Source organism: Aphis gossypii, unplaced genomic scaffold, assembly GCF_020184175.1.
Source record: "Aphis gossypii isolate Hap1 unplaced genomic scaffold, ASM2018417v2 Contig00576, whole genome shotgun sequence".
Classification (NCBI taxonomy): domain Eukaryota; kingdom Metazoa; phylum Arthropoda; class Insecta; order Hemiptera; family Aphididae; genus Aphis; species Aphis gossypii.
The window spans coordinates 1-25,088 of record NW_026083171.1 but is presented as its reverse complement, the minus strand read 5'-3'; the positions used below and the strand labels follow the sequence as shown (position 1 = coordinate 25,088).

Genomic DNA, 25,088 nt, shown 5'->3' with positions numbered 1-25,088 from the left:
TCATACTTCATCAAACGAACATTTTTTGAGTCAAATCAAAAAATAAGTACTTTGAGACCCACCGACGAAACCACGTTCACGACAGGAAGGAGAACAGAGAGCATTCAAGCAAACGGTCTAGTCCAGGGAGGACAGAAATCAAATTCCAGAAGGACGGAAGTCAACTTTTCAAATGATCCACGGTTAAAGATGCAAGCTCTGTAAGTCATTTGAATAATATATTGTTATAGTATATTGTATGTCTGACAGAGATATCACAAATTGGCAAGTAGTATCATATAATCCGGAAACATTTAAAATAAAAATGGTTAACCCAGAAAAATTAAATTTACAAGGGGCAACCGCATTGGTTCCTGCTTTTTCGGGAGGAACAGATTCCGATTTAATTTCTTTCGTGGCTAAATGCGAGTTCATTTTTAATAATATTTCCGATGCTATTAAACCTAATATATTAGAAGCGATACTGGCACAATTAACGGGTAAAGCATTATCGGCCGTGAGGTATAAAAAAATTACTACCTGGGATGAATTAAAAAAATTATTTAAAACCGTTTTTGGGTCGACACATTCAGTGTCTTACTTACAAGTACAATTAAGTCAAATGCGTCAGAACGCAAAGGAATCAGTTAAAGATTTTTCTATTAGAATTGAAAAAACAGCCCATGAATTAATGAACGCGTTAACGGTAGGTAGGGACGCAATAGAATCAGAAATAATAGCGCAAACAGTGCGAGCTCAAGCACTAAGCGTATTCATAGCGGATATCAAACAAACTATCGGTTTATTATTAAAAGCGCGTAACATACAAGGTTTCGAAGTAGCCGTTTTAATTGCAATGGAAGAGGAAACAACAACAGAATTTTATAATAGCATAAACGGGTATAACAAAACACCGAATTATAAAAATAATAAATTTGATAAAAAAAACACTAGAGATAAAAGCGCGATTAAATGCCATCGTTGTGAGAAATTTGGTCATTATGCTAATGAATGTAGAACAAGCGAGCATAAGCTAGCTACTTTCAAAAATCTGAATAATGGACAAAGTCCAAAGACCGAATTTAAACGCGAATATTCTAGTAAATTCTGTAAATATTGTAGAAAAAAGAATCACGATATAAGTGAGTGTCGTAAATTAAAACGTAACGAACAAGAAGGAAATAGTCAGGAAAATCACGATAGGTCTATCAGTGAAATACAATCGGTAAGTAACGTTCGTATTATAACACCAATAACCATAGGCGGAAATTCTCAATAATTTTAGAGGGGGCTGATATTTAAAAATACTTTATTGCATATCAAAGCCACTCTCTGCAATAAAAAAATATAATATTACCTTTTAACAACATCATGCAAAACCTAAGCATGATTTATTTTAGATAGATATACAATAGTCTATACTATACTATACTATACTTATTTATATAGGTACCTTGAATTTTAACAATAAAAACTCTTTATAATGAAACTAAAAATATTTTTATTTTAAAATAATGTATCTATTTTTTTTTGCAAATAAATTTAGTATGGCTTCTTTATCAATTTTTTTAGAAATATCATTTTCAATACTAATTATAGCTAAATTATTAAATCTATTCTGTAACATGGATGACCTCAACCATGTTTTAATCCTTCGCATTGCAGAAAAACTACGTTCACATGTTGCCGAACTTATAGGAAGAGTAAGTGCAACTTGCATAAGCTTGTACATGTTAGGGTATATATTTTTGGAAAGTACTGAAGTCAAATCTTCGAAATTAATACTGCTTTTGCCAGTTGATAAATGTAAGTAGTTCTTCACAACATGCATTTCTGATTGAACACTTATACTTTTAACATCCAATAAATCCTGAAAAATAAACAATTTTCTTAAATTAGAAATAAAATTATAAGAATAATTTACAATTTATAAAATTTTAAACCAACATATCATATTATTTATTAATTCAATAATATTTAATTTAGATAGCAAGTTTTTATAATGAAATTACCTTATAATGATTAATAAATAATTCACTCTTTTTAAAATCTAATTTAATAAAATTGTCTACAGCTTCAGCCATTTGAAGACTTTCAGTTGAAAACCTTTTCTTTAAATTGACAATTATACAATCCAATATTTTAAAATAGCCATTTACACAATAGTATTTTTCAACTGATGTACTATTTGTTTCAGTACTATTAAATGATTCTGCGGAAGTAGTAGTTGTTAGAATGTAATCATCAAAAACACTGGGTTCACGCCTTATTCGCTTAGATGCTAAAAATAAACATATTTAATAAGCTTAACGATAATATTAATTTATACAAATATTTTTTAGTAAGTAGTAAGTACACAATACCTTGAGTTTGAAAAGGTAGTATTAGTTTAACATTATTTTTATCACAAAAAGTTTTTATGTCTAACCACAAGTCACTAAAGCCAATGGTAGATCTAGCATTTTCAAAACTTAGTATTACGCTGTTTATTAGATTAGCCGCTTCACCCAATGTAGCAGATTTATCTTGAAACTTGTTTCTAAGTATATTTATAGACGATAATACATGTTGTAAAATGAATAGAAAAATAACAAATGTTCCTTTTTGCATTATTGAAAGTATACCTACAAAAAAATATTCAAGCCATTAAATTAGTCAGGTACTTCTTATTAGACAATAGTATAAATATTTTATTAAAAATGATATGAGTATACCTATTACTTCATAATTGTTTATAACTGACTCACAGTTTTTCCATCTACAATTCCACCTTGTATCACTCAGAGAATTTATTTTTGATATTTTAACTCCTAATTTCCTTTGCATAGTAACTAGAGTTTTATTTTTAGTAGGATGAGAAAAGTGCTTATACAATGATTCTATTGTCTTGAAAACAATTCTAGTTTCCTAAAAAATAAAAATGACTTAGAAAACAATAAAAATATTTTAACAAAAAATGTCCTAAAAAGTAAAATATTGTATTGTATTTTATTACCTTTACAATTTTGCACATATCTATAACTACAAGGTTCATACGATGGGCCATGCAATGGGTGTAAATGGCATAGGGAAATTTGTTTTTTACTTTGGATTGTACACCATTACATTTGCCAGACATGACACTGGCGCCGTCATATGATAGTGCTACAATGTGATATTTATCCAATTGGTTCTCAGTAAGGAATTCAAATATTTTAGCACATAATTATTCTGCATTTTGATTTTCTGAAACGTCTACAAAATCCAGAAAACGTTCAACAACATTTAGACCAACAGTGTATCTCACACATACAGACATTTGTTCTTTCTTGAAACATCTAAAATTAAGTATAAATAGTGAATAGTTGGCATTTATTACTATTGAATCATTTATTCTTAAATATTTAAATGTTAGTTACCTTGCTTCATCAATCATAATTCCAAATACTTTATTATACTTTATTTCCTCGGTTATTTTTGACCGAATGCTCGCTGCAGATAAGTTTACCAATTCATCTTGAATTAAATGACTGGTGAAATTAGTAGTCTTACTATATTTTTCTTCAAATTCAGGGCAAATTTTTGCCAGTAACTCACATGTTTCTTTAAAATTTCCTATTTAATAAAATATGAATAAATATGTATTACAAATTGTGAACACAATATGGCCTCCCATACGAACTTGTTTATTGTGGTTTATTATTTTCTTAAAGAATAAACAAAAAAAAAGTAATTACTTGATTTTTTATAGAGATTATTAGATAAGTAAATAAGTCAATTTTATTGCACAGTAGTTAATAAATAATACTACTCACCTTTATTTGAAGAAAATTTAGATTCTTCATGCCCTCTGAAAGCCAGTCCTTGGTTGCCCAAAAATAAGGTTATTTCAATAAGAGTTTTTATATATTTTCTATTATTTTCAACAATCAATTGATGACTTGAAGATAGTTGTTCATGAATGCTACCCGATGACTTAGTTTTAACATGTTGTTCCCATTTAGTCATACAAGTCAAATGGTGTCTACAAGTTGAATGTGCTTCAAGTTTACTTATCTTATTGCCTTTTTTACCTCTTGATCCAGTTAACTAAATAGTCAATTGAGTATATTATATAATATTTTGAACATGTCAGATTATAATATAAAAAGTATAGGTACCAACTACCATTGATTATAAATATAGCATTTATAGTCTATGCTACTAGGTACCTATCATTAAGATTGTTAAGATAGGTACCTACTTTTTTCCAATTTTTAAACCCATTTAATGTAAACACATCATCTTGCACACTTTTTCCGGTAGAATAATTACGACAGCAAACACAAAAAATAGCATCATTCACAACACTATATTCAATCCATTCATATTTTGAATAGTATTTCTCATTAAAACTTCGGTTTTGAGAACCAAAATTAGTTTTTGGATAAGTCTATAGCATAGTTATAAAATAAAAAATATTGTATCAACATCAAGTGACAAGTAGATAGTCTTATATTATTTGAATTAAATATTTTACAAGTACAAGTAAAAACTAAAAATACTTACTTTTAGCAATGGACGAACAGGGCCAGTGTCTAAAGTTCCCAAATCACTTATAATCAATTTATTATGCTGTAAATTATTTGATAGTTTTTCCGTGCCTGTATGTACAGTCGAAGATGATTCAAATAATGCAGAATCAATTACTTGCTCAACATCGGTAGTCGGAACATTCTTTTTTTTGAAATTAAATATGTCAAATACATTTTTAGACATATTTAAAAAAAATATCGAACTGGGCAAGTTAAAAAAAAAACGAAACGACACTTACGTTAACGGCGTATACGACACAGCACTGTCTTACGTCGCAATGGGCAATGGTTAATGAAATAGAAATATCACTGTTGTGTGTTTCAAATTGTTGAATTTTACATTGGTATTTACTATTTCGTCTATTTTTAGCTTCCATAACATATTGTTATTAACGATAGCGTCGATAACGCGATGCAGTTGGCAATTCCAAGAAAATAATGAGATATCGATGCTTATTGCTTGTGCATTGAAACATTTGAAACCAGTTACTGAAATCGTTTAGGTATATTATATACTATAATATACATTGATACTGCTGTGCCTCTATGCTCTATGGACTTAGGCATTTGAGAATGAATTCAAAAAATATATCACATCCTATTTTTTTTCTAAAATTGTAAATGTGTTTATTCGCGTTAAAAGTTAATATTACATATATTATTTATTATGTATTGCAGTAACCTGCAATGTTTAATTATTTTTTTTTTTGGGGGGGGGGCTAATTTTTCTATTTGTACATTTTGAGGGGGCTTAGCCTCCTCAAGCCCCCCCCCCAATTTCCGCCTATGCCAATAACACAGGAACATATTACGTGTTTTTCGGATAAATTTGTTAGAAACGAAATTAAATTTTTAATTGATAGTGGTTCGGAAATGAACATTATAAAAATTTCAAGTTTAAAAGGTCACATAATCGTGAATGAAAAAGATAAAAAAAAGATTAAGGGCATTAATGCAAGTCCAGTAGAAACAGTAGGATCTGTGGTAATTCCAATTTACATAAACAAACAACTTTTTACAGTTAAATTCGATATTGTATACGATGATTTTCCAATACCTGAAGCAGGTATAATAGGCATAACATTTTTGAAATTAAACAAAGTCGTATTAGATTGGGATAAGGAAATATTAATAATACCAGAAAAAAAAGAAATCGATAATCACGCGTTAATTATTCCACCGCGATGTAACTGCGTTTTACAAATTAGAGCGGACGAACAAATTAAACACGAATTTATTACGATAAAAAAATACGAGATTAACGAGGACGTAATTATAGCTAATAGTATCAGTCCAGTAAAAGGCGATAAAATTATAAGTAATATAGTAAATATATCGGAGCAACCATTTATTATCGATCAATTAACCACGAGTAATCTAAAGTGGGAACCTTTTAATGATTGTGTTTTTATTGCTAACGAAGAAAAATACGCGGATAATAAAATTAGAAAAATTAAGGAAACTATTAAAACGGAACACCTTAACAACGAGGAACGTGATAGTATAATAGACCTTTGTAGCCGTTTTTCTGATTTATTTTTCTTTGAAGGTGATCAATTAGGCGCTACTGATATAGTTACACATAAAATTAACACTCCTAGGTGCGTTAAACCGATAAATATACGTCCATATAGGTTACCACATGCATATCAAGATGACATAGAGAGACAAATAAAAGAAATGAAAGAAGCTAATATTATACGTGACTCGGTATCACCGTTTAATATTCCTTTGGTAGTCGTTAAAAAGAAAAAAGATGCAGAAGGGAAACAAAAAATGCGAGTATGCGTAGATTTTAGGAAACTTAACGAGGTCACTGAAAACGAAGCGTATGGGTTACCAATATTCTAGAAATATTGGAATCATTAGGTTCATCAAAATACTTTTCGACTTTAGACCTTGCGAGCGGTTATCATCAAATAATGGTAGATAAGGGGGACACGCATAAAACAGCTTTTTCTACAAAATCAGGTCATTACGAGTTTTTGAGATTACCATTTGGACTTAGTTCTGCGCCTGCAACGTTTACACGGGCAATGAAAGCAATTTTAATGGGTTTAGAGGAGTTATGTACGGCGTATCTAGACGACATCGTCGTCCATGGGTCAAGTTTACGTGACCACCAAAATAAATTAGAACAAGTATTCACACGTCTGAGATCGCATAAACTTAAGTTACAGCCAGCGAAATGTGCGTTCTTACGTAAAGAGGTGGTATATTTGGGGCATTTGATTAGCGAAAACGGGGTAACACCAGATCCGAATAAATTAAGTTGTATTAAAGATTATCCGAGACCTTTAACTGAGAAGGACGTTAAATCCTTCTTAGGTTTACTTAATTATTACCGCCGATTCGTGGACAATTTCGCCAAAATTGCTAAACCTTTAACGAACTTATTGAAAAAGAACACACCATTCGTATGGACTGACATGTGTGAAGACGCTTTCCAAGAATTAAAAAAAGCATTAATGAACCCACCTTTGTTAGTATACCCTAACTGGGAGAACGGGAATTTTAACTTAATGACGGATGCAAGTCAATATGCTATTGGGGCCGTCCTTTCACAAGGGGAGATACCAAAAGATCAACCAGTAGCTTATGCAAGTAGAACGTTAAATAAGGCCGAAACAAATTACAGTGTAATTCAAAAAGAATAGATAGCGATAGTATGGGCAGTTAAATATTTTAGGCCGTACCTATACGGAAAAAATTTAAAATAATAACTGACCATCGACCATTGACATATTTATTTAATATAAAAGATGTTTCATCTCAATTAATGTGCTGGCGTTTACAACTCGAAGAGTACGATTACGAAATTGTCTATAGAGCGGGACCACAGCATGCAAACGCGGACTGTTTATCACGTATAGGTACACGTAGTTACAAATAATGAGCCAATTAACGATTTCGATGAATTTAAAAAGGCGGAAAATATACCGATATTTAATTCTAAAATAAAGGAAATAGAAGGCAGTATTAAACACGCGAAACCCGACGAAAACGTAATTTTACCTATATCAAGCGATAAAATAATAACGCATCCAGCGATAAGAGAGATTATTAGTAGTAACAATTTGCTAGGTCAAATAACGTTTAAAAAAAGTAATTTTTTAAACAATTAGACAAATTAATAATATTTTACAATTTAAAAAATAATTATTATACAGAGATGAACGCAGAGCAATATTATAACGCGATAGCCGAAATTCAGTTATTCTGTGTCGGTGAACAAATTAAACAATTTTCAATCATTAGATTAGAAGGGTTAACGACATTGACCTGTTTCGAGCGCATACGCGCAATGTTTCGTTTTGTTTTTAAAAACACTGATATAGAAGTAACGATATATAAAGAGCAATGTTTTAAGGAAGACGAAAAAAATCAAATAATTAAAGAGTATCATGACACATTAGTAGGGGGCACCAAGGTACTTCCCGTACAATAAAAAGATTAAAAATGAAATATCAATGGAGAAATTTGAAACAAGATGTAAAAAATTACATTAAAAAATGCATTATTTGTCAGGGAAACAAATCGGGTAAAAAAACAAAACAACCTATGTTAATTATTTCTACCGTAACTACTACGTTTCATAAAATATGTTTAGACATAGTAGGACCATTACCCGTAACAAGTTCAGGTAACTCGTATATTTTAACTATACAAGATGAATTGTCGCGTTATGGCGTAGCCATAGTGTTAAGCCGCGGTCGCACGATGATAGTAAAAGGCGATAGTTACTATCGTGAAAGCTGCTATCAAGAGAGTGTCATCGTGCGAACAGATCAATAGTGACTATCTAACTATCACGAAAGCGACTCTCGTACTATCAAGCGCGCATGATAGTGTAATAGTTAACTTCATGATAGTGATAGTAATTATCATCGTGTGGACAGCGGACTATCATACTATCATGATACTATTGTAGTGTTTATCGTTTGATAACAATTTAAAAAAAAGAAATTTAGAACGTATTTTTAGTTTTATAATTATAAATTAATAAAAATGTCTGATAGTTTTGACATTTACAAGTTTCTGGAAGACTACCAGAGATTTCCATGTCTCTGGCTAAAAAGTGACCCAGATTACAAATTACGACACAAACGTGATTCAGCTGAAGAACTTCTTTTGGAAAGTTCTGGCCTAGGAACAATAAAAGATCTAAGGATGAAAATAAGAAGTATAAGGTAATTTAATAGATTTTATTTTATTAATATATTAATAAAATATTTACAATTTATCAATTATTAGATGTACATATAATCAGGAAGTTACTAAAATCAATAAGTCAAAGTCTACAGGATCTGGTACTGCAAATGTTTATGTTCCAAAACTGCGGTGGTTTACGTATGCTGACAATTTTTTGAAAAAAAACAAGGATGGTGTAAAAGAATCAGAAACAAATATAGTACGTTTTTTGGAAATATATTTATTTAGTACAATACTAATAATTTGTTGTATCTTTATAGTTAAAAAATCTTTCAAAACATTAATTATCTATTTTATTTTAAATCATTCGATTCTGCCAACTTACTGCCCCTTCTCCTAAAAAATAATCAGCAAAACTATTTCTTTTATCTTTTGCTTCTGTATTAGAATTTCGCTGCAATATTGTTCCCAAATGCTGTAAACCAGTAGGATTAGTATCATTCCTCCATGAGCCATGAAGAAGACGTCCAATTTCTGTATCTTCTATATCTACAGATATTGAGTTTGGATTCTTTCCACTTTTCCTGATCCAATTATGAAGTGCACAAGCTGCTTTTACTAAATGAATTGTATTTTCTGGTGTTAATGTTATTGGTCTTCTAAATACACGAAAACGACTTGATAAGATACCAAATCCGTTTTCCACTATACGTCTTGCTCGGCAGTGCCTATAATTATAAATCTTTTCTCGTTCTGTTAATTGGTTGCGTCTGGCATAAGGTTTCATTAAATATGGAAGTAATGGAAAAGCATCGTCTCCCAAAAGCACAGACTCTGTTGGTGTATCCAATATGTGTTCTTCTAATGCCTTTTTTAAAGCAGATTTGGCAAATATACCAGCATCAGAGTTGCTTCCATAACTACCAATATCTATGCACGTGAAGTTATAATTATGGTCTACTAGAGCTAACAATACAATACTAAATGTCCCTTTGTAGTTGAAATAGTTGGAACCAGAATTTGCTGGACATTCCATAATAATGTGTTTACCATCAATTGCTCCGATACATTGGGGGAAATTCCACAATGAATTAAAACCATCCATTATTTTGTACCATTTAGATTTCTCACGTGGAACCTGAAATAAATGTTATAAAATTAATTTATTATTTCTATTTTTTTAGTTCACAGCACCTTCAAACAGTTCAAAGGACAATTCTTAGTGGTATAAATAACAATAATGAAATTACAATAGAGTCTGAAAGTGTATGCAACACTGATATACTTAATGATGTGAATACATCTCCAGCTCAATTAGTTAAGCGCTTAAAGAAAAAAAGTGGACGAAATTCAAATAAAATATCAAAGATTGACTCATCATTAGACAATGCGGTTGAAACATTAAAAGCTGTATGCAAGCAAAAAGCAACAACAAATGAATTTAATATTTTTGGTAATCATGTAGCAGCTCAGTTGGAAAAATTACCACTAAGACAGGCATTGGTATGCCAAGAAAAGATACAAAATATGTTGACTAGTGCTCGATTGAATACAATATCTAGACCATTATCACCAGTATTAAGCGAAAATATACAATCATTTGATGATGATTATGATATTTTAAGTACAGATAATGATACAATCGAAATAGTGCCGCGCTTCACTCACCCTTTAAATGAATCACGGGAAAATGCTCAACTGTATTATAATAACTGGAGTGATAATAATTGTTAATTATCGATTTTATAAAATTATATTATTATTTTCTTATTATTTTAAATATTTAAGAGTTAAAATGTTATTTTGTTAAATTTAATTTTATAAAATTATCCTAAGTGATAATAACCATTTTCTTTTTTAAAATATTTTAAGAGTTAAAAGTTAAAATATAAACTACAAAAGTTCCTTTTCAATTTTTGTTCTGTTTATTACCTCAATATGTTCTTTCAGTTCTTCAAATATTGCATTGAACACCTCAGGTACAAATTCACTTATTGAAGATTTTCCGACCCTGTATATGTACTGCAATGTTTTATAAGAATCACCAGTAGCCAAATATCTTAATGTTACTTCAAGTTTTAACTTAGCCGGTAATGCATCCCTCATAATGGTATTCTGTTTTTGAATCTTAGGTGCCACCTTTTAAAATTTAAAGAGATTTTTTGAATATTTTTTTTACTTATTAATGAAATATAAGCTTAGAACTAAAATATATTCTGTATATAAGCCTATAACCTATAAGCTTCAGTATAATACTGCAGCAGGTACAGCAGTAGCAATCATATATATTATTATCATAAAATATTTACTTTTTGAAGCAATTCATTAAACATCTCTTCATCTATTCTTAAAAAGTTGAAGTAACTAGATGCATCTTCAACTGCTAACTCTTTTAAAAGAGTATTTGAAATGCCTAATTGGTTTCTTCGTTCAATCCAACTTCGTACCCATAATTTTTTTGATTTCTGATTTCTTCTTTTTAAAGTAATCAATGAATTGATTACTTCAACAAGAGCTAGTTCGATTGCATCGGTTGACATTATATAAATTTTAAAACAAATATTTCTACAATACAATACAATAGTCATTGATTTGAATACAAATCCATTGTTTTATTTAAATATCTCAATATTCTACTTTAATTTAATTACCTACTATCAAAATTCACTATCACCTCATACACCGCTCGTGTGAACACATTAACATTTTTTATCTTAAGCGACTTATACTATCACGTATTCTCATGATAGTAACTATCACCTTTTACTATCATCGTGCGACCGCGGCTTTAGCCTCCACAGACGCAACGACAGTAGCACAAGCATTTGTAGAATGTTTTATATGTATCTATAGTATACCAGTTACTATTCTAACAGATTGTGGTACCAATTTCTTATCAAATTTGTTTAAAGACGTTTGCAAATTATTAAAAATCGAAAAAACTAAAACAACTCCGTGGCATCCCCAATCAAATGGTTATTTGGAACGATCACATTTAACTTTGAAAACGTACTTACGCAGTTTTGTAGACAAAGATAATAATTGGGACGCGTTAATTAGTTATGCTATGTTTTGCTATAATACCACGGTGCATACTTCAACAAATTATACTCCATACGAGTTAGTTTTCGGGAAAAAACCAATAATTTCGACACGTTTTTTCCAAACGACTGAACCACAATACAATTATGATAATTACGCGTTAGATTTAAGAAGAATAATGCAGGAAACACATAAGATAGCAAGGGAAAATCTAATAAAAAAGAAAAATTCAAATAAGCAATATTATGACCAAAACGCAAACATATTAGAATTACACGTAGGAGATAAAGTGTTATTAAAATAACAGAACAAGAAAAACGCATTATGTTTTAATTGGTCAGGGCCATACGAGGTGATAATGATTCACGACAATGAAAATATAACAATAAAGAAAGGGAGGAAGGACTACAGGATCCACATTAATAATACAAAAAAATATTTCTAGACCGATTTATGAACACTTCAGGTGTCATAACATATTTTTATATATAGCTGTAGGATCCTCTAAAGTTTTTTTTATTGTTATAAGTAGTCGTAGTTATAATCATTATCATTAGTATTATTTAGTACATTCGTTTATCAGATATGATATATCGAAATATGACATCCGAAGCTAATATGAGAAGCTTTCTAGCGTATCATTTTATTCAAATCAATCTAATATTAGAATTATATAAAGCCGAGACCGATATATTATTCGACGTCATACAAGCAGCCAAAGTAGGATTAATACACCCAAGCTTATTAACCCCCAAAGAGTTCCTAAAACAGCTTTTAAATATTAAGGTAGGGATCCCAAGTGGTACAGACTTACCCATAGATTTAAATGAAAGTAATGTACAAGAAATGATACCCCTATCAGACATAACGATATATTATTCAAATGACAAAATTGTTTTTATTTTAAATATACCTTTAGTATATCAATACGAATTGACACTTTTTCAGCTAATACCTTTACCAGATTGTAATAATAATAATTGTGTTTGTATAAAACCTAATTATAAGTATTTAACTGTAAGTAAATCTAAAGAAATGTATTCAGTCTATGATGAAATTGATCAAAGCCTTTGTAAACATGCCGGCGATTTCCTTTTATGTCCTGAAATTTATCCTTTACATCCTAGAAGCGGACGTCCTATATGCGAGGTGCTTTTACTACAAGAGCCAAAAGAGGTTCCAGACAGTTGCGAAATCATGCAAGTGCAGTTGCGAGCAAATCTATTTCACAAATTGAAGTTCAAGAACGAATGGATCTATGCTACACCAGGAGAAACCATATTCATTACATGCGACCAAGACAAGAGAAGTACAAATAATTTCCTAGAAGGAGTATGTATACTATCTTTAAACGAAACGTGTAAAGCCTATGCGTCACGCGACCTATTGATTCCACATAAAGTCGAAACAGATACTGAACTAATTGATTTTGTACCAAATTCTCAAATTAAAGAACCTTAAGATCGATATGCTAGGTTAACGATTAATATTTTGGAAAATAAGCATATTCGAACCAACCAGATGTTCGATTTAAATATAGTCGCTAAGTCAACAACGGAAATTAAAGAAATGGTGATCAAAGATACCAAGACAGAACAAATACGAAATAGTAAACGCAGACACGACTATTTATTATATGTAATTAGTACAATAACAATTATCTGTATTGTTCTAACTATAATAAGATGCACAGAAAAACAACCATGGTGCACAATAAGCAGTACCAGGAGATCCAGACGAAATATCGCAACAGATCCAGAAGTAGAATTATGGCATTTTCAAACTCCAGTACAAGTCGAAGAACCATACCCGACAGAACCAAACGAAGACGTTCCAGCAACTAATCGAACACAGGACCAGATCAAGGACGACATTATTCCATTGCCATCCGCACCTCAGATCAAGACAAGGTATTCCGTGTACCCCACCCCGATGTGATTCGGAGTATTGTCTTATAGGGGAGGAATGTAGTAAACCGACGTTTTTAGTATAAAAACGTAGTTTCGAAGTCCAGTGGCCTATAACTATATCACGCCACCGAGTCGGACCACTGATGCCGTTTCCTGATTGGATTAGACACATCACGCCACTTCATAGACGTAGATCATCCTATTCTCCATCACGGCATGTTCCATATAAATATGAGTCCTCATCATAGATTTAATTAGAGTTAGTTAAGAGTCAGTTAGACTTAGTCAGTGTTGTCACTTGCTCTCCGGTAGTTAAGTACTTGTGCTTACGCTAACGAAAGCCTTTTCATTTATTGTTTTAACAAGTTAATAAACGTATCAATTATCTTATTAATTTATTGTTAACTTATATATCTCATCTCTCCAACCTACGACGGAACGTGCATTCGTCGTAAAAGAAGCGTGCAGTAACTATCACTGGTTACTACAATGGGATTTCCAATCCAAAAACACAAATAACATGAAACTATTACAATATTTATAAATAACAATTGGTCATTGATAAAATACGGATATGTAGACTTGTCGACTGTTGAAATCAAAATCATTACATTAACAGTTTAAAAATAAAAATAGTTGAATTAACTACACACCTATAAAAAAAGTCAGTCTACAGTCTGCTGTATGATGAGTGTCTGGCGATGTCCTTATCTATATTATTCCATTATATTATATTATCCATATATTATTCCTTATTCCGTATCTATATTATCAATTATCGATTATTATTTATAAACACGGCTTTAACTCTCAATCCTTCGTAAAATTTAGTTAAAGGACATGTCTCCACTATTATGTCTCGTTGTTTGAACTTTGAATATCTCTATAACCACAGAGGCGATTCACCCATGTCCCATTTATGGAGTAAGTGATTGCGTCTACCATTAGCAGTTCTTATTTTGTTCATTGTAGTTCATAATGATCGATAAAGTCATATCCTGGAAGTCTCTGTGTCGGGTCTACAACCAGCACTGCGTTTTTTATTTCAGAATCCTTCTAGCGTCTTTTTTTATTAGTTATCTGTGTTAACTTCTGTTCCAACTTTGATTCATATTGGGCTTCTAGAGTCTAAACTTAAGGCTGTTGAAAGCTAGTAGTTTTTTCGTCGGTTTTTCGTGAATAATTTAGACCAATAAGTGGAAGAAAAATTACTCAGTAACAAAAGTTTTTAAAAAAATATTTTAATTTTAAAAACATTTAAATTTCTTATTCTCTTTTATAGGTTTTGTAAGAAATGGATTTCAATTATTATTATTTTTTTTTAGGAACACTAAATGAATGCATTTTTTTTAAAAAACGTATAAATAAATATAATTCTTTTGTTACTATAGTAATTAAACAATACTTTGAAATAGCTCTACATGCTTTTCGGAGTGGTTCAACAGTGTCCAACAAATGAAGGTTGAACTTTTTTGTAGGGGTGAAATTTTGCTAACATGAAGTTGTTTTTTTTTTTTCATATTTTTTAATTGAATAGGTGCCAATTTTATTTTTATCAACCAATAATATTATTATAATTCATTTTTAACTATACAACCGAGATGGTGTCTTATGTTCAAATTTAACTATTATTATTAAATTTAAACTGTTATTGAAAATAAAAAAAAAATTATCTCTTTATTAAGTCTTATCTTTATATCTATTTTGAAATCCCTCTACAGGTGACAAAAATGTCCAACAAATTTTCGGAGTGGTCCAACAGTGTCCAATAAATGAAGGTCGAACTTTTTTATAAGGGTGAAATTTTGCTAACATGAAGTTGTGCTGTTGGAGTACAGTTGGCAGCACAAAAGTGCCTAAAGCTCAAACTTCAAAAATAAAGTCCAACAAAGTCTGGGAGTTATCCAACAATGTCCAACAAGTTTGTTGGATGTATTGTATAAGTTTCTGCCATAGTTGTGCTGCTAACTTTATAAGGGTTCCCTATGCACGGCCGCGGTAAATGGAGATCAACACATTTAGGCCCTCGTACTGGTCAAGGTGTAATCATGGTATGATATTAGTTGTTACCATTAATCTACTAAAAATAGAATATTTGTAAAATGTTAAATTATTATCACAATTAAATGATATTACATTTTTGTCTTAGTAATTCTATTTAACTACAATATATTAAAAATTTGTATCTTGGGTTGAAATGTTAAATAATCATAACAATTAAATGTACATTAAATTTTTGTTTTAGTAATTCTATTTAAATACAATATATTAAAATATTTAATGTATAGGTAATATTCTTTTTAGGGTATGTAATTTAAAAAAATGGTACTCTTATAATAACAATTTGAAAAGTTAAAAACATAATTTTGTACAAAACTAACTGTATGGACTAACAACTCGAAACCATAATTGTCAATTTTTACAAAAAGGTCCCGAGTTAATAGGTTTAGTTATAAATATTTAAAAGTTTATTTGTACTAACAAAATGTAATTTATAAATTAAAATGTACTTTTTTTTTATTTAATTAATTTTTAATATTTTAATGTATTAAAAGAAGATCGTCAACCTACGATGCAATCATTTAGAAAAATGCTGTATGCTGAAACAGTTGAAGAAGCTTATACCACATTTGAAGTTACTTTAGAAATTATAAGTATGTATAGTAAATGGTGCAGATATGTTACTGTAGAACATTGGACTTATAAAGAACGCTGGTGTTTAGTCTGGAGAGATCACACAAATAGAGGCCATCACACTAACAATTTTAGTGAAGTTTCTGTAAGAATATTTAAAGAAAATGTACTGTGTAGAGTTAAGGCTTATAATGTTGTTTCAATTGTTGATTTTTGCTGCACCAAATTAGTAGATTATTATAGAAGGAAATTTCAAGAATTTTCAAATGATAGAAACCCCACAGCACGTAAATATTTTGAAAAAATTATTAAACTTTGTGACTATGCTTCAAAAGATGAAATATATGTTGAAAATGAAGAGTATTATATCCCAAGTTAGTAGAAAATAAACAGCTCATGTATTGTGTTGAACCTACTATTGGTATTTGTTCATGTAAAGTTGAAATACATGGGAAATTTTGTAAACATCAAGGTATAGTTTACAAATATTTTAATAAAACTGGAGTTAACTTTCCTCCAGTAACCATAGAAGACAAATACTTAATAGCAAAACTGGCATTAGGTGAAAAAGTACCAAATAAGACATTTTGTGAGGGCTTATTACCTGCAGAAGTAATTCATACACAGTCACCTATATCTCACGACATTCATCAAGATCCAAATAAAAAAAGTTCAACAGAAAGTATGCAGATTGAAAAAGAACACAATCCCAATTTATAAAAACACGATTGTTTATCCATATTAGATGATGTTACTCAGAAATTGTCTAATAATATAATAAAGTATGGCGAATCAACTTATGAGAATTTGTTAAATTTTTGTAAATTTACTGCATAACATTAAACATTGTGTAACTAATGCAAAATCACATTAATAAAAGTATATTATGTATAAATATTTTTATATTATTATTTAAATATGAACATATTGTTATTATTATTAACTTATAACTAATTCCACAAACCTATACTAAAGTATTACTACCATAGGTGTTTAGTTTCCTTTTGAGTTGGTTCTCATATTTAATTTTTATACTAGGTACCTATATAAATTAACAAATATAAGTAAAAATATTAACCCTATACTGCATGACATTTTTATTTTCAACAATAAAATTATATGTGATTGCTAGGTGTACATATATGTTCTAAAAAATATTAAAAAAAATTTTTGAATTTTATTTTACCTAAAAAAGCTAAAAGCTCAATTGTTCCAAAAATGGAACATCATGCAAGTAAACAAAATTCATACATTTTTGAATATTTCTTATATTTTATATATTAGGTAATACATACTTTTATAATATAATATTTAGATTTTTTAATGTTAAATAATTCAATTTTATTATTTTATATGAAATTACACAATTTGTTAATGAACACACAAATTAATTATGAAAAGTATAAAAACAATTGTTTTTTTTGTTCAAACATAAAAATACTCGACACTTAGTACATTGCATCGAACTTTTCAAACCACAAAGTTTGCATCTTTCCCTTAAATTTGTAACAATGGCAAAGTGGCCGATTTGATCTTTCCGAACATCCGTTGGTGGCATATATGGTTGAATACCTATGATCACAAAATATTAATTATTATCAAAAATTAACTCACAAGTGTTCAGTACATACCTCTTTTTTTTTTTGGTTCACTTGGCGATTCACTAATATTTCGTTTTCTTCCTCTTGTAGTTGGCGTACATATATTGCTCCCTTGCATGCAAAGTGATACAGCGATCTCACGTCGAAAATCTGCTAACGACAGGGTATTTTCTTTTTTTGTTTTTCGATATAATAAACAAGCATTGACCATTGTGACGTCCATAAAGTGAAAGAACAGCTTAAAGTACCATTTTTTACTTCGCATAGCGATCCGATACCGAGCTATAATAGAGTCTAAAAGGTCAACTCCACCCATATGCTGATTATAAATTTTAACTACGTTTGGACATGGAACAGATATATGTTCACTTTTTTTTTTATCAAAACGTTTTACTACACTTGCTGGTTCTGCACCAGAAAAATTTGAGAGTAAAGTGACAACTTTATTATCTTTCCATTCCGTTGCTGTTATCGGTACTCCGTCAATCTGTGTAAGACATTCTGAAAAAAAACCTCTACTTTTTTTTTTTAACTGTTTTTCGTCTGATAATTTTATACCAGGTACTCTGTTTCTTCTTAATGTTCCAAGTGAACAAATACCTTGTTTTGCTAGGTAAACAACTAATGCCAATGTGGTATAATAATTATCAAAATATATTTTGAAGTTTTGAAATTTAGGAACGATTCTGGATAATCGTAGTACAATATTTGCGCATGCTCCTAAATTAGGCTCTGTACTTAAGCGTTTTTCTGAATTATTTTCCAATCCTGTATATACTTCAAAATTATACATAAAACCAGATATTCCACTTAGAACGAAAATTTTGTACCCCCACTTGTGTGGTTTTAGCGGCAAATACTGTTTTAAAAAGCTTCTTGCTTTCGTAGGACAAAGTTGCTCGTCAATGGACAAATTTTCTTCTAACGGAATAGTCTGAAATTTCCTTTTTTGGTAATCTAAAAGTGGTCGTAATTTATAAAGACGGTCATGGTTTTCGTGGTCACTCGGTAACATTTTAGTATTATCATTAAAATGAAGAAATTGTTTAATCAGTTCAAATTTATTTAAACTCATAGTGTCTTGAATAATTCGATTCCCAATTATTGGATTCCAAAAACTTCTGGAATTTGGCAAATGAATTATTGACATCAAATTTAAAATACCTATAAATTTTTTTACATCTGTAACTGATATTTTTAATGGCTTATTTGGATTTTTTTGAACACTATAAAGTATGGTATGCTCAACAATATGTTGTATAAGTTCATCATCAAAAAAGTATGAAAAATATTGCAAAGGAGTGTCTAAGTTTAATAAATTACTTGAAAAATTCTTTTCACCATGAAACATAAAAAAATTATCATCAAAAATTAAATTTCCACACTTCCATTCTACGTCTTTATAATTTTTTACAGGATCATCACGTGCAGTTTTTTTATTTTTATTTGAACGTTTATTTGAATTAATTGGTTTATCAACAGAATTAGGAATGATTACGATATTTTCAGTTTCTATTGGTGATTGTAAATAATCTCTATCAAATTGTTCAAGTAATTGATCGAGGTCAGATTCATTCTTTTGAACATTTTGAGATTTTGACGTTGATGGTTCACAATACGGTAAATTTATCAAATTTTCATTAGATGTTATATTACAATTATTTGACGTACCTATAAGCTCTGGTTCAGTATCTTCATTAAGTGTTTGGTAAAAAACTGGTAAAATTAAATCTTGGTCATCATTTTTCCAATTTAATTCGTCATCAGAATCACCTATGTCACAATTTTCGTCTTCACTTTCGATAGGAATATTTAAAGCATTGATAATTGCGTCAACGTCGTCGGCAATGTTGTCCATTACGGAGAAAAATATCGACTGATTAAATAATGTAGATAATGTTTTGATCGACAGAAATCATTTTATCGGAAATCCCAAAATTCTATTTTTGAAATACTATATCGTCATTTTTACAATAAATTTCAATCGCGTAATTATCCGCATGATGTTCCATAAATGGAACATTTATATAAATGGCGGTACTACTACATTATCGATATAAGAATACAAAACGATTGTTCCATTATGTAAACCACATGATCAGTAACAAATCGATATTTTTACATATCGATAGTAATGATGGTGAATTTTATACGATTTTTAAAAGATTATAGTTTTATGTTTATTTGTACTTTATGAAAATGTGATGTTCTAAGTACTATTTCTTATCGATTTAATGAAAAATAGTTATATATGATACATTAAAATAATCGTCTTTAAGTCTAGAATTAAATAAAAATAATTTCATAACCATATTATACAATTATTGATTAATAACATCGTGTATTCTAACTGTTCCAAAAATGGAACAGTATGCAGTATAGGGTTAAATATATTTATTATTATTAATCATTATATTTCCAACTAACTTTGTTTGTTATTATGTTAATAAAATTAATTAATGTAATACTACACTAGTTAAAGTATATTGAACTTATAAGTTAATTTACTTTAATTAAATTATAATACCTCAATACAATATATCATAATTTGAATTTGAAATGTATACAATCATTACATTATTAATGTACATCATTCAAAATAATATTAAGTTAATATATATTATATTATAAAAAAAAAATTATTATTACATTTATGTACTGTTTTCCTAGTTCAATATATATTCAATATATTTTATATTTTTTAAATAAATAATCAAACATAATATATCAAATATAATTTATTAAATAGTAAATAATATATAGTAGTATAAACTATATAATATAGTAATAAATCATAATTTAAATTTGAATTCGGTGCTAAATATTTCAGACTAATGAGAATGCCGTATTTCCCTATGGGTTTTATTTGATGTGCAGAATGTTAATATGCGTACCGGGGGAGAGGGGACCGTCTATCTAAAACTGTGGTACTACGATACTTTATTTTACTGATCTTTTATTTTATGAGCCACCATAATTTGGTGGCTACCAAAAATTGTCCAATGGCGAATTGGAAAGAGAGTAAGATTGATTGTAATATACTTACTCTCATATAATGACCACTTACTAAATCGTGGTTTGTTATATTGTCATGTGTTCTATTCTCTATGTAGACTAGTCTTTGTTTTACTTTTATTTTCGTGAGTTTGGATTGTAAATATTATTGTTTTATGATGTCAAAATGTTTTATACATGTCTTGCTATTATATTCTAAAATTTGTCACTCCGATTTGAAAAAGTATGCCATAGTAGAATAACTCAGAACCTTCATCTTATATTAGGTTGCCCATCTGAGCCATCTCGTGTATTTATTTATCATTATATGGTTAGTCAAAGATAATCGGTAGATAGCGTCTAGTTGTTCAAAAATAAATTATCTGATATTAATTTAATACGGATTATAAACAGATGGGTTTGACCATCATAATATCGCTGTTCGTCAAAAACGTATACTTATGTTTTTACCAGGGTGTATCAACACACCATGGTTTTACCCGTCCTTCGTAAATAGATAGATACCTACTTATAGTATGGTCAGTGTGGCTTGACTCATTTATTCGTACTCGTGAATACGACACGTACGACATAGACAAAATGCAGTCTGAGTAGAACTCATTGGCAATATTTCTGAGAGTAGACGGTACGTTTTTCTATTATTCCCAATATAATGGTTACGATATCGTTTTAAAATAGCGAAGATCTAAATACGACACGGTGTAGTGTGAACCTGGCTTTACTTTATATGTACTACATAGTATAATCATAATTTATATATAAATATATAAATATATTGTGTAAAATAATAAAATATTCAATTAATAGTAAGAATACAATATTTAATCAAACCATTATTGTATTTTACCATTTTAGTAGACAGTAGTTACCTCATACCTAGTCCTAGTAACTAGTGAGGTGAATTTTCCATTTGCTATATCATATAAATATCAAAAGTAAAATAATGCAACCAAGAACTAAGCTTTTCAACATTCATACTTTAACTATCATTATAATAAAACCATGATAATTTATCAAACATTTATAATCTTATCTGTAGATGATCATACTGTATATTTTTCAATAAAAAAAAAAATAATAATAATAGGTAATAATATTAATAATAATGATTGGGTAATAAGTAATGACTAGGGCAGAGGACTTATAGCTCTAAAAAAGCTCTGAATATGCAAGCACATATGCACTTAAAAACCCCATAATATGCACTTAAAATATGCATTTAAAATTTTTTTTAGCTTTTTTATTTATAAGTGTTAATAAAATAAATAGGATTTAAAAATAGTCAAAATAATTACATAATTTAAATATATTTTATAAAATAGCCAAATAAACAAAATACATTTTGATATCCAATATTTTTTTTCAGAACATCATTCATCTTTTCTTTAACAATTTTTCCAATTGGACCAGGGACTTGACTCAATTTCAAATTAACATTTTGCACTGCATCGATTGCATGACTAAGTAAAATATTTTTTGTTTCAAGACTGGTAATTGTATCAGGTAAAAATCCAAAATGTGACTTGATAAATACTAAATTGGCTGCAAGGCTTGCTTCAGAAAAATACTTTTGTGATTTTGCAATATAAATAGCGTCTTCTTTATCCAAAGCGTCGACAATAGATTTAATAATTTCAAGGTATTCACAGTAATAAACAGCGGCTCTTATCCACGTCCCCCATCTTGTTAAAATAGGTGCTGGTGGTAGTGGAATATTGGGCGCTTTGTCTTAAAATATTGCAACACGATAAAGCGCCTTCAAAAATACTTTTTTGACATTTGCGATGATCTTATCGACTTTGCAATAATTTGAACGAATTTTTTCAGCAATAAGATGAAGCCCGTGCACAATACAAGTAACGTGAATAACTTTAGGATAAAATACTTGAATTGACTTCCCGGATTTCACCATATAAGGCGCCGCATCACTTAAAAACAATAGAACGTCGTCGTAACGCACTTCTTCTGGCCACAATAGATGCATTGAATTATCAAATAATTTCGCAATAGTCGAATGATTAGCTTTGGTCAGTACTTCGGAATTCAATAAAAATGTCTGGCCTGGACCATCGGTTTCAAGAGTACCGATTACTACATTTGCGATGTATCGGCCTAATGAGTCGGTGGTCTCATCTATCGATACCCAAATCTTTTTACCAGTGATAGCATTTCTAATTTTATTCATAGTTTCAGAATAAATTTCATCGACATAGCCTTTGCGTAGAGTAGTAATGGCCGGAATTTGTTTCCCCGTATATTTTTCCAAAAATTGTTTAAATTGAATGTTACCTAGCTTATTAAGAGGTATGTTGGCTGATAGCATCGCAGAACATAAGTCTTTATTGAAAGATGATTTTTTAGAATTACTCACCAATTGTTGTACTTTTCCCAATTCATATACATTTTGGTTTTTTTCTTTACGCATGATTGATTTTTTGTGTTTGTCTGTATTAATGTGTTGCGTAACATTAAATCGTTTTTCACTTCCTATTTTAACGTCACAATACTTACAGTACAGGACTTTACCGTCGGTCGAAAATTTACAGGCACCAAACTCAGACACAAAACGTTTTAACCGACTACTTAAAGGCTGTTTATCTTTCGGCATTTTATTACAAATAAAAATATTCAAATAAATTTAACACGAATGTACATTCCGCAGAACTAACTAGTGACTGAGACTAAAATATACTAAAATATTGATTATTGTCGTTTCTAGAAACGTTTTATAAATAAATCCTTATCGAATAAAAGCCCGCATGGTGCGCACACTGCTCAGTAAGCAGCGATGTCGTATGTTAGTGGACGACGTTATAATATTGTCATCTATCTATTAATAAAATTAATTACAGCAAACTAATATTATTGGTATATCGGCGATTCTCTGCAAAACGCTTCTATGAAAAATATGTGCCCACGGACAGTCAAAAACCATATTATACAACAAAAATTTAAAATAAATAAATTTTTCTCCGAACATTTTGACTGTATTATTTGAAATAAAAATGTCGATGTGGAAAAAATTGAATTAAGTTAAATATGTCTTAAAAAGTATAAAATAGCGTATAAAAGTGTAAAATATGCCCTAAAAACAAAAAAGACTCAAAATATGCATTTATATGCAAAATAAAATTTCAAAACTAGCTTTATGAAAGCATGAAACGTATTTATTTCGTACTCTGCTATTTTTGTGACTGTGTAAAACAAATATGCAAATGCTACAAGTCCTTTGCCCTAGTAATGACTAATGAGTCTACAAACATTACAACCGTGTATGGCGGGATACTGAGTACCTAAATGGCTAAATAATTGTTATATTTTTCTTTAGTTAATTACGAGGTTACCCCTATAACATTTCCGTTTATTATATACTATATAGTTATATAATATTTTCTGTGAATATGCAATATTTTGTCATGATAATTATTAATTAATATATTTAAAATTTCAGATTTTTTTTTTATAAAATTAATTTGTACAAAATTGAATTTATTTTAAATCTGTGGTTTAGGAAAAAAATTAACTTACCGTGCCAATAAAATTAATTAACTCGTTAGTTACTGAATAACTTGGGCAAAAATGTAACTCGTTAAGTTAGAAGTTAGGTACTTCTAAAAAAAAAAGTAACTCGTTAATTAACTTGGTTAAAAGTAACTTAACTTTTTAACTTAAATTTAACTTATTAACTCGTTAATGCCCAGCCTTGTGGATTATGTGCCTATAGTTTTACAATTTGATTACATATTGAATATTAGTTTGGAACGTTTGGGTACCTACTTAATATTATAATGTGTAGGCTAAACCCTCGCCGTCGACCCAGAGGTACGTCGACCGATCCGGCTACACTCAATCGAATTGTTTTTTTTTGAAACAATCGTAAAAATTATATATCAATTGACAGTAACTTACCCACCTTTACATGTATATGTACAAAGGCACCGCAACACAAACACCAGGGGGGCAGGAAACTCCTTATATCCGCAATAGCGAATAACAGAATAACAATGTAAATAAAAAAACCGATCATAAAATATGTAATGACGGGCCCAGTAGCACCGCCGTACTATTACAATAATAAAATATAAATATAACAATAATAATTGGGCGCCCACACACGTAATAAATATATGAAATAACGGCAATAATACAAAATAATAATAATGTTATCAATAGGAATAAATATATAGTGCTGATATGATTAC

The 25,088-nt window shown here is 29.7% G+C and overlaps 4 protein-coding genes and 1 pseudogene across 4 annotated transcripts; 2 read left to right on the top strand and 3 right to left on the bottom strand.

Moving 5' to 3' along the window:
- Positions 1-1,288: 1,288 nt before the first annotated feature.
- LOC126554672 (zinc finger MYM-type protein 1-like) lies at positions 1,289-3,097 on the bottom strand. The gene is made up of 6 exons (XM_050209726.1): positions 2,975-3,097; positions 2,727-2,886; positions 2,343-2,603; positions 2,139-2,260; positions 1,654-1,849; positions 1,289-1,311 (listed from the first exon to the last, which is right to left on the bottom strand). Exons 1-6 carry the CDS (start codon positions 3,095-3,097, stop codon positions 1,289-1,291), a joined length of 885 nt encoding a protein of 294 aa, XP_050065683.1.
- An 87-nt stretch (positions 3,098-3,184) lies between these two features.
- On the bottom strand, positions 3,185-4,909 carry LOC114119312 (zinc finger MYM-type protein 1-like). Its single transcript, XM_050209725.1, has 6 exons — positions 4,772-4,909; positions 4,507-4,674; positions 4,202-4,390; positions 3,774-4,047; positions 3,378-3,573; positions 3,185-3,296 (listed from the first exon to the last, which is right to left on the bottom strand). Exons 1-6 carry the CDS (start codon positions 4,907-4,909, stop codon positions 3,185-3,187), a joined length of 1,077 nt encoding a protein of 358 aa, XP_050065682.1.
- Positions 4,910-8,540: 3,631 nt separating this feature from the next.
- LOC114119311 (uncharacterized) lies at positions 8,541-10,722 on the top strand. Its single transcript, XM_050209723.1, has 5 exons — positions 8,541-8,722; positions 8,787-8,971; positions 9,465-9,591; positions 9,869-10,384; positions 10,635-10,722. Exons 1-5 carry the CDS (start codon positions 8,541-8,543, stop codon positions 10,720-10,722), a joined length of 1,098 nt encoding a protein of 365 aa, XP_050065680.1.
- A 5,486-nt stretch (positions 10,723-16,208) lies between these two features.
- LOC126554671 (uncharacterized) lies at positions 16,209-16,990 on the top strand (annotated as a pseudogene).
- A 5,242-nt stretch (positions 16,991-22,232) lies between these two features.
- On the bottom strand, positions 22,233-23,560 carry LOC126554678 (uncharacterized). Its single transcript, XM_050209731.1, has one exon. It carries the CDS (start codon positions 23,492-23,494, stop codon positions 22,616-22,618), a length of 879 nt encoding a protein of 292 aa, XP_050065688.1. The 5' UTR covers positions 23,495-23,560; the 3' UTR covers positions 22,233-22,615.
- Positions 23,561-25,088: the final 1,528 nt, after the last annotated feature.

Coding starts and splice junctions, on each gene's coding strand:
- LOC114119312 (XM_050209725.1), bottom strand. CDS start 4,909: ATGGAAGCTAAAAATAGACGAAATAGTAAATACCAATGTAAAATTCAA. Junction 4,675..4,771: donor GTGTCGTATACGCCGTTAAC/GTAAGTGTCGTT, acceptor TTCAAAAAAAAG/AATGTTCCGACTACCGATGT. Junction 3,574..3,773: donor TAAATTTTCTTCAAATAAAG/GTGAGTAGTATT, acceptor TTTATTAAATAG/GAAATTTTAAAGAAACATGT.
- LOC126554672 (XM_050209726.1), bottom strand. CDS start 3,097: ATGTCTGGCAAATGTAATGGTGTACAATCCAAAGTAAAAAACAAATTT. Junction 2,604..2,726: donor GAATTGTAGATGGAAAAACT/GTGAGTCAGTTA, acceptor ATTTTTTTGTAG/GTATACTTTCAATAATGCAA. Junction 1,312..1,653: donor AAGTTCGGCAACATGTGAAC/GTAGTTTTTCTG, acceptor TTTTTATTGCAG/AGAGTGGCTTTGATATGCAA.
- LOC126554678 (XM_050209731.1), bottom strand. CDS start 23,494: ATGCCGAAAGATAAACAGCCTTTAAGTAGTCGGTTAAAACGTTTTGTG.
- LOC114119311 (XM_050209723.1), top strand. CDS start 8,541: ATGTCTGATAGTTTTGACATTTACAAGTTTCTGGAAGACTACCAGAGA. Junction 8,972..9,464: donor TTTGGAAATATATTTATTTA/GTACAATACTAA, acceptor GTCTGGCATAAG/GTTTCATTAAATATGGAAGT. Junction 9,592..9,868: donor GCAAATATACCAGCATCAGA/GTTGCTTCCATA, acceptor CTATTTTTTTAG/TTCACAGCACCTTCAAACAG.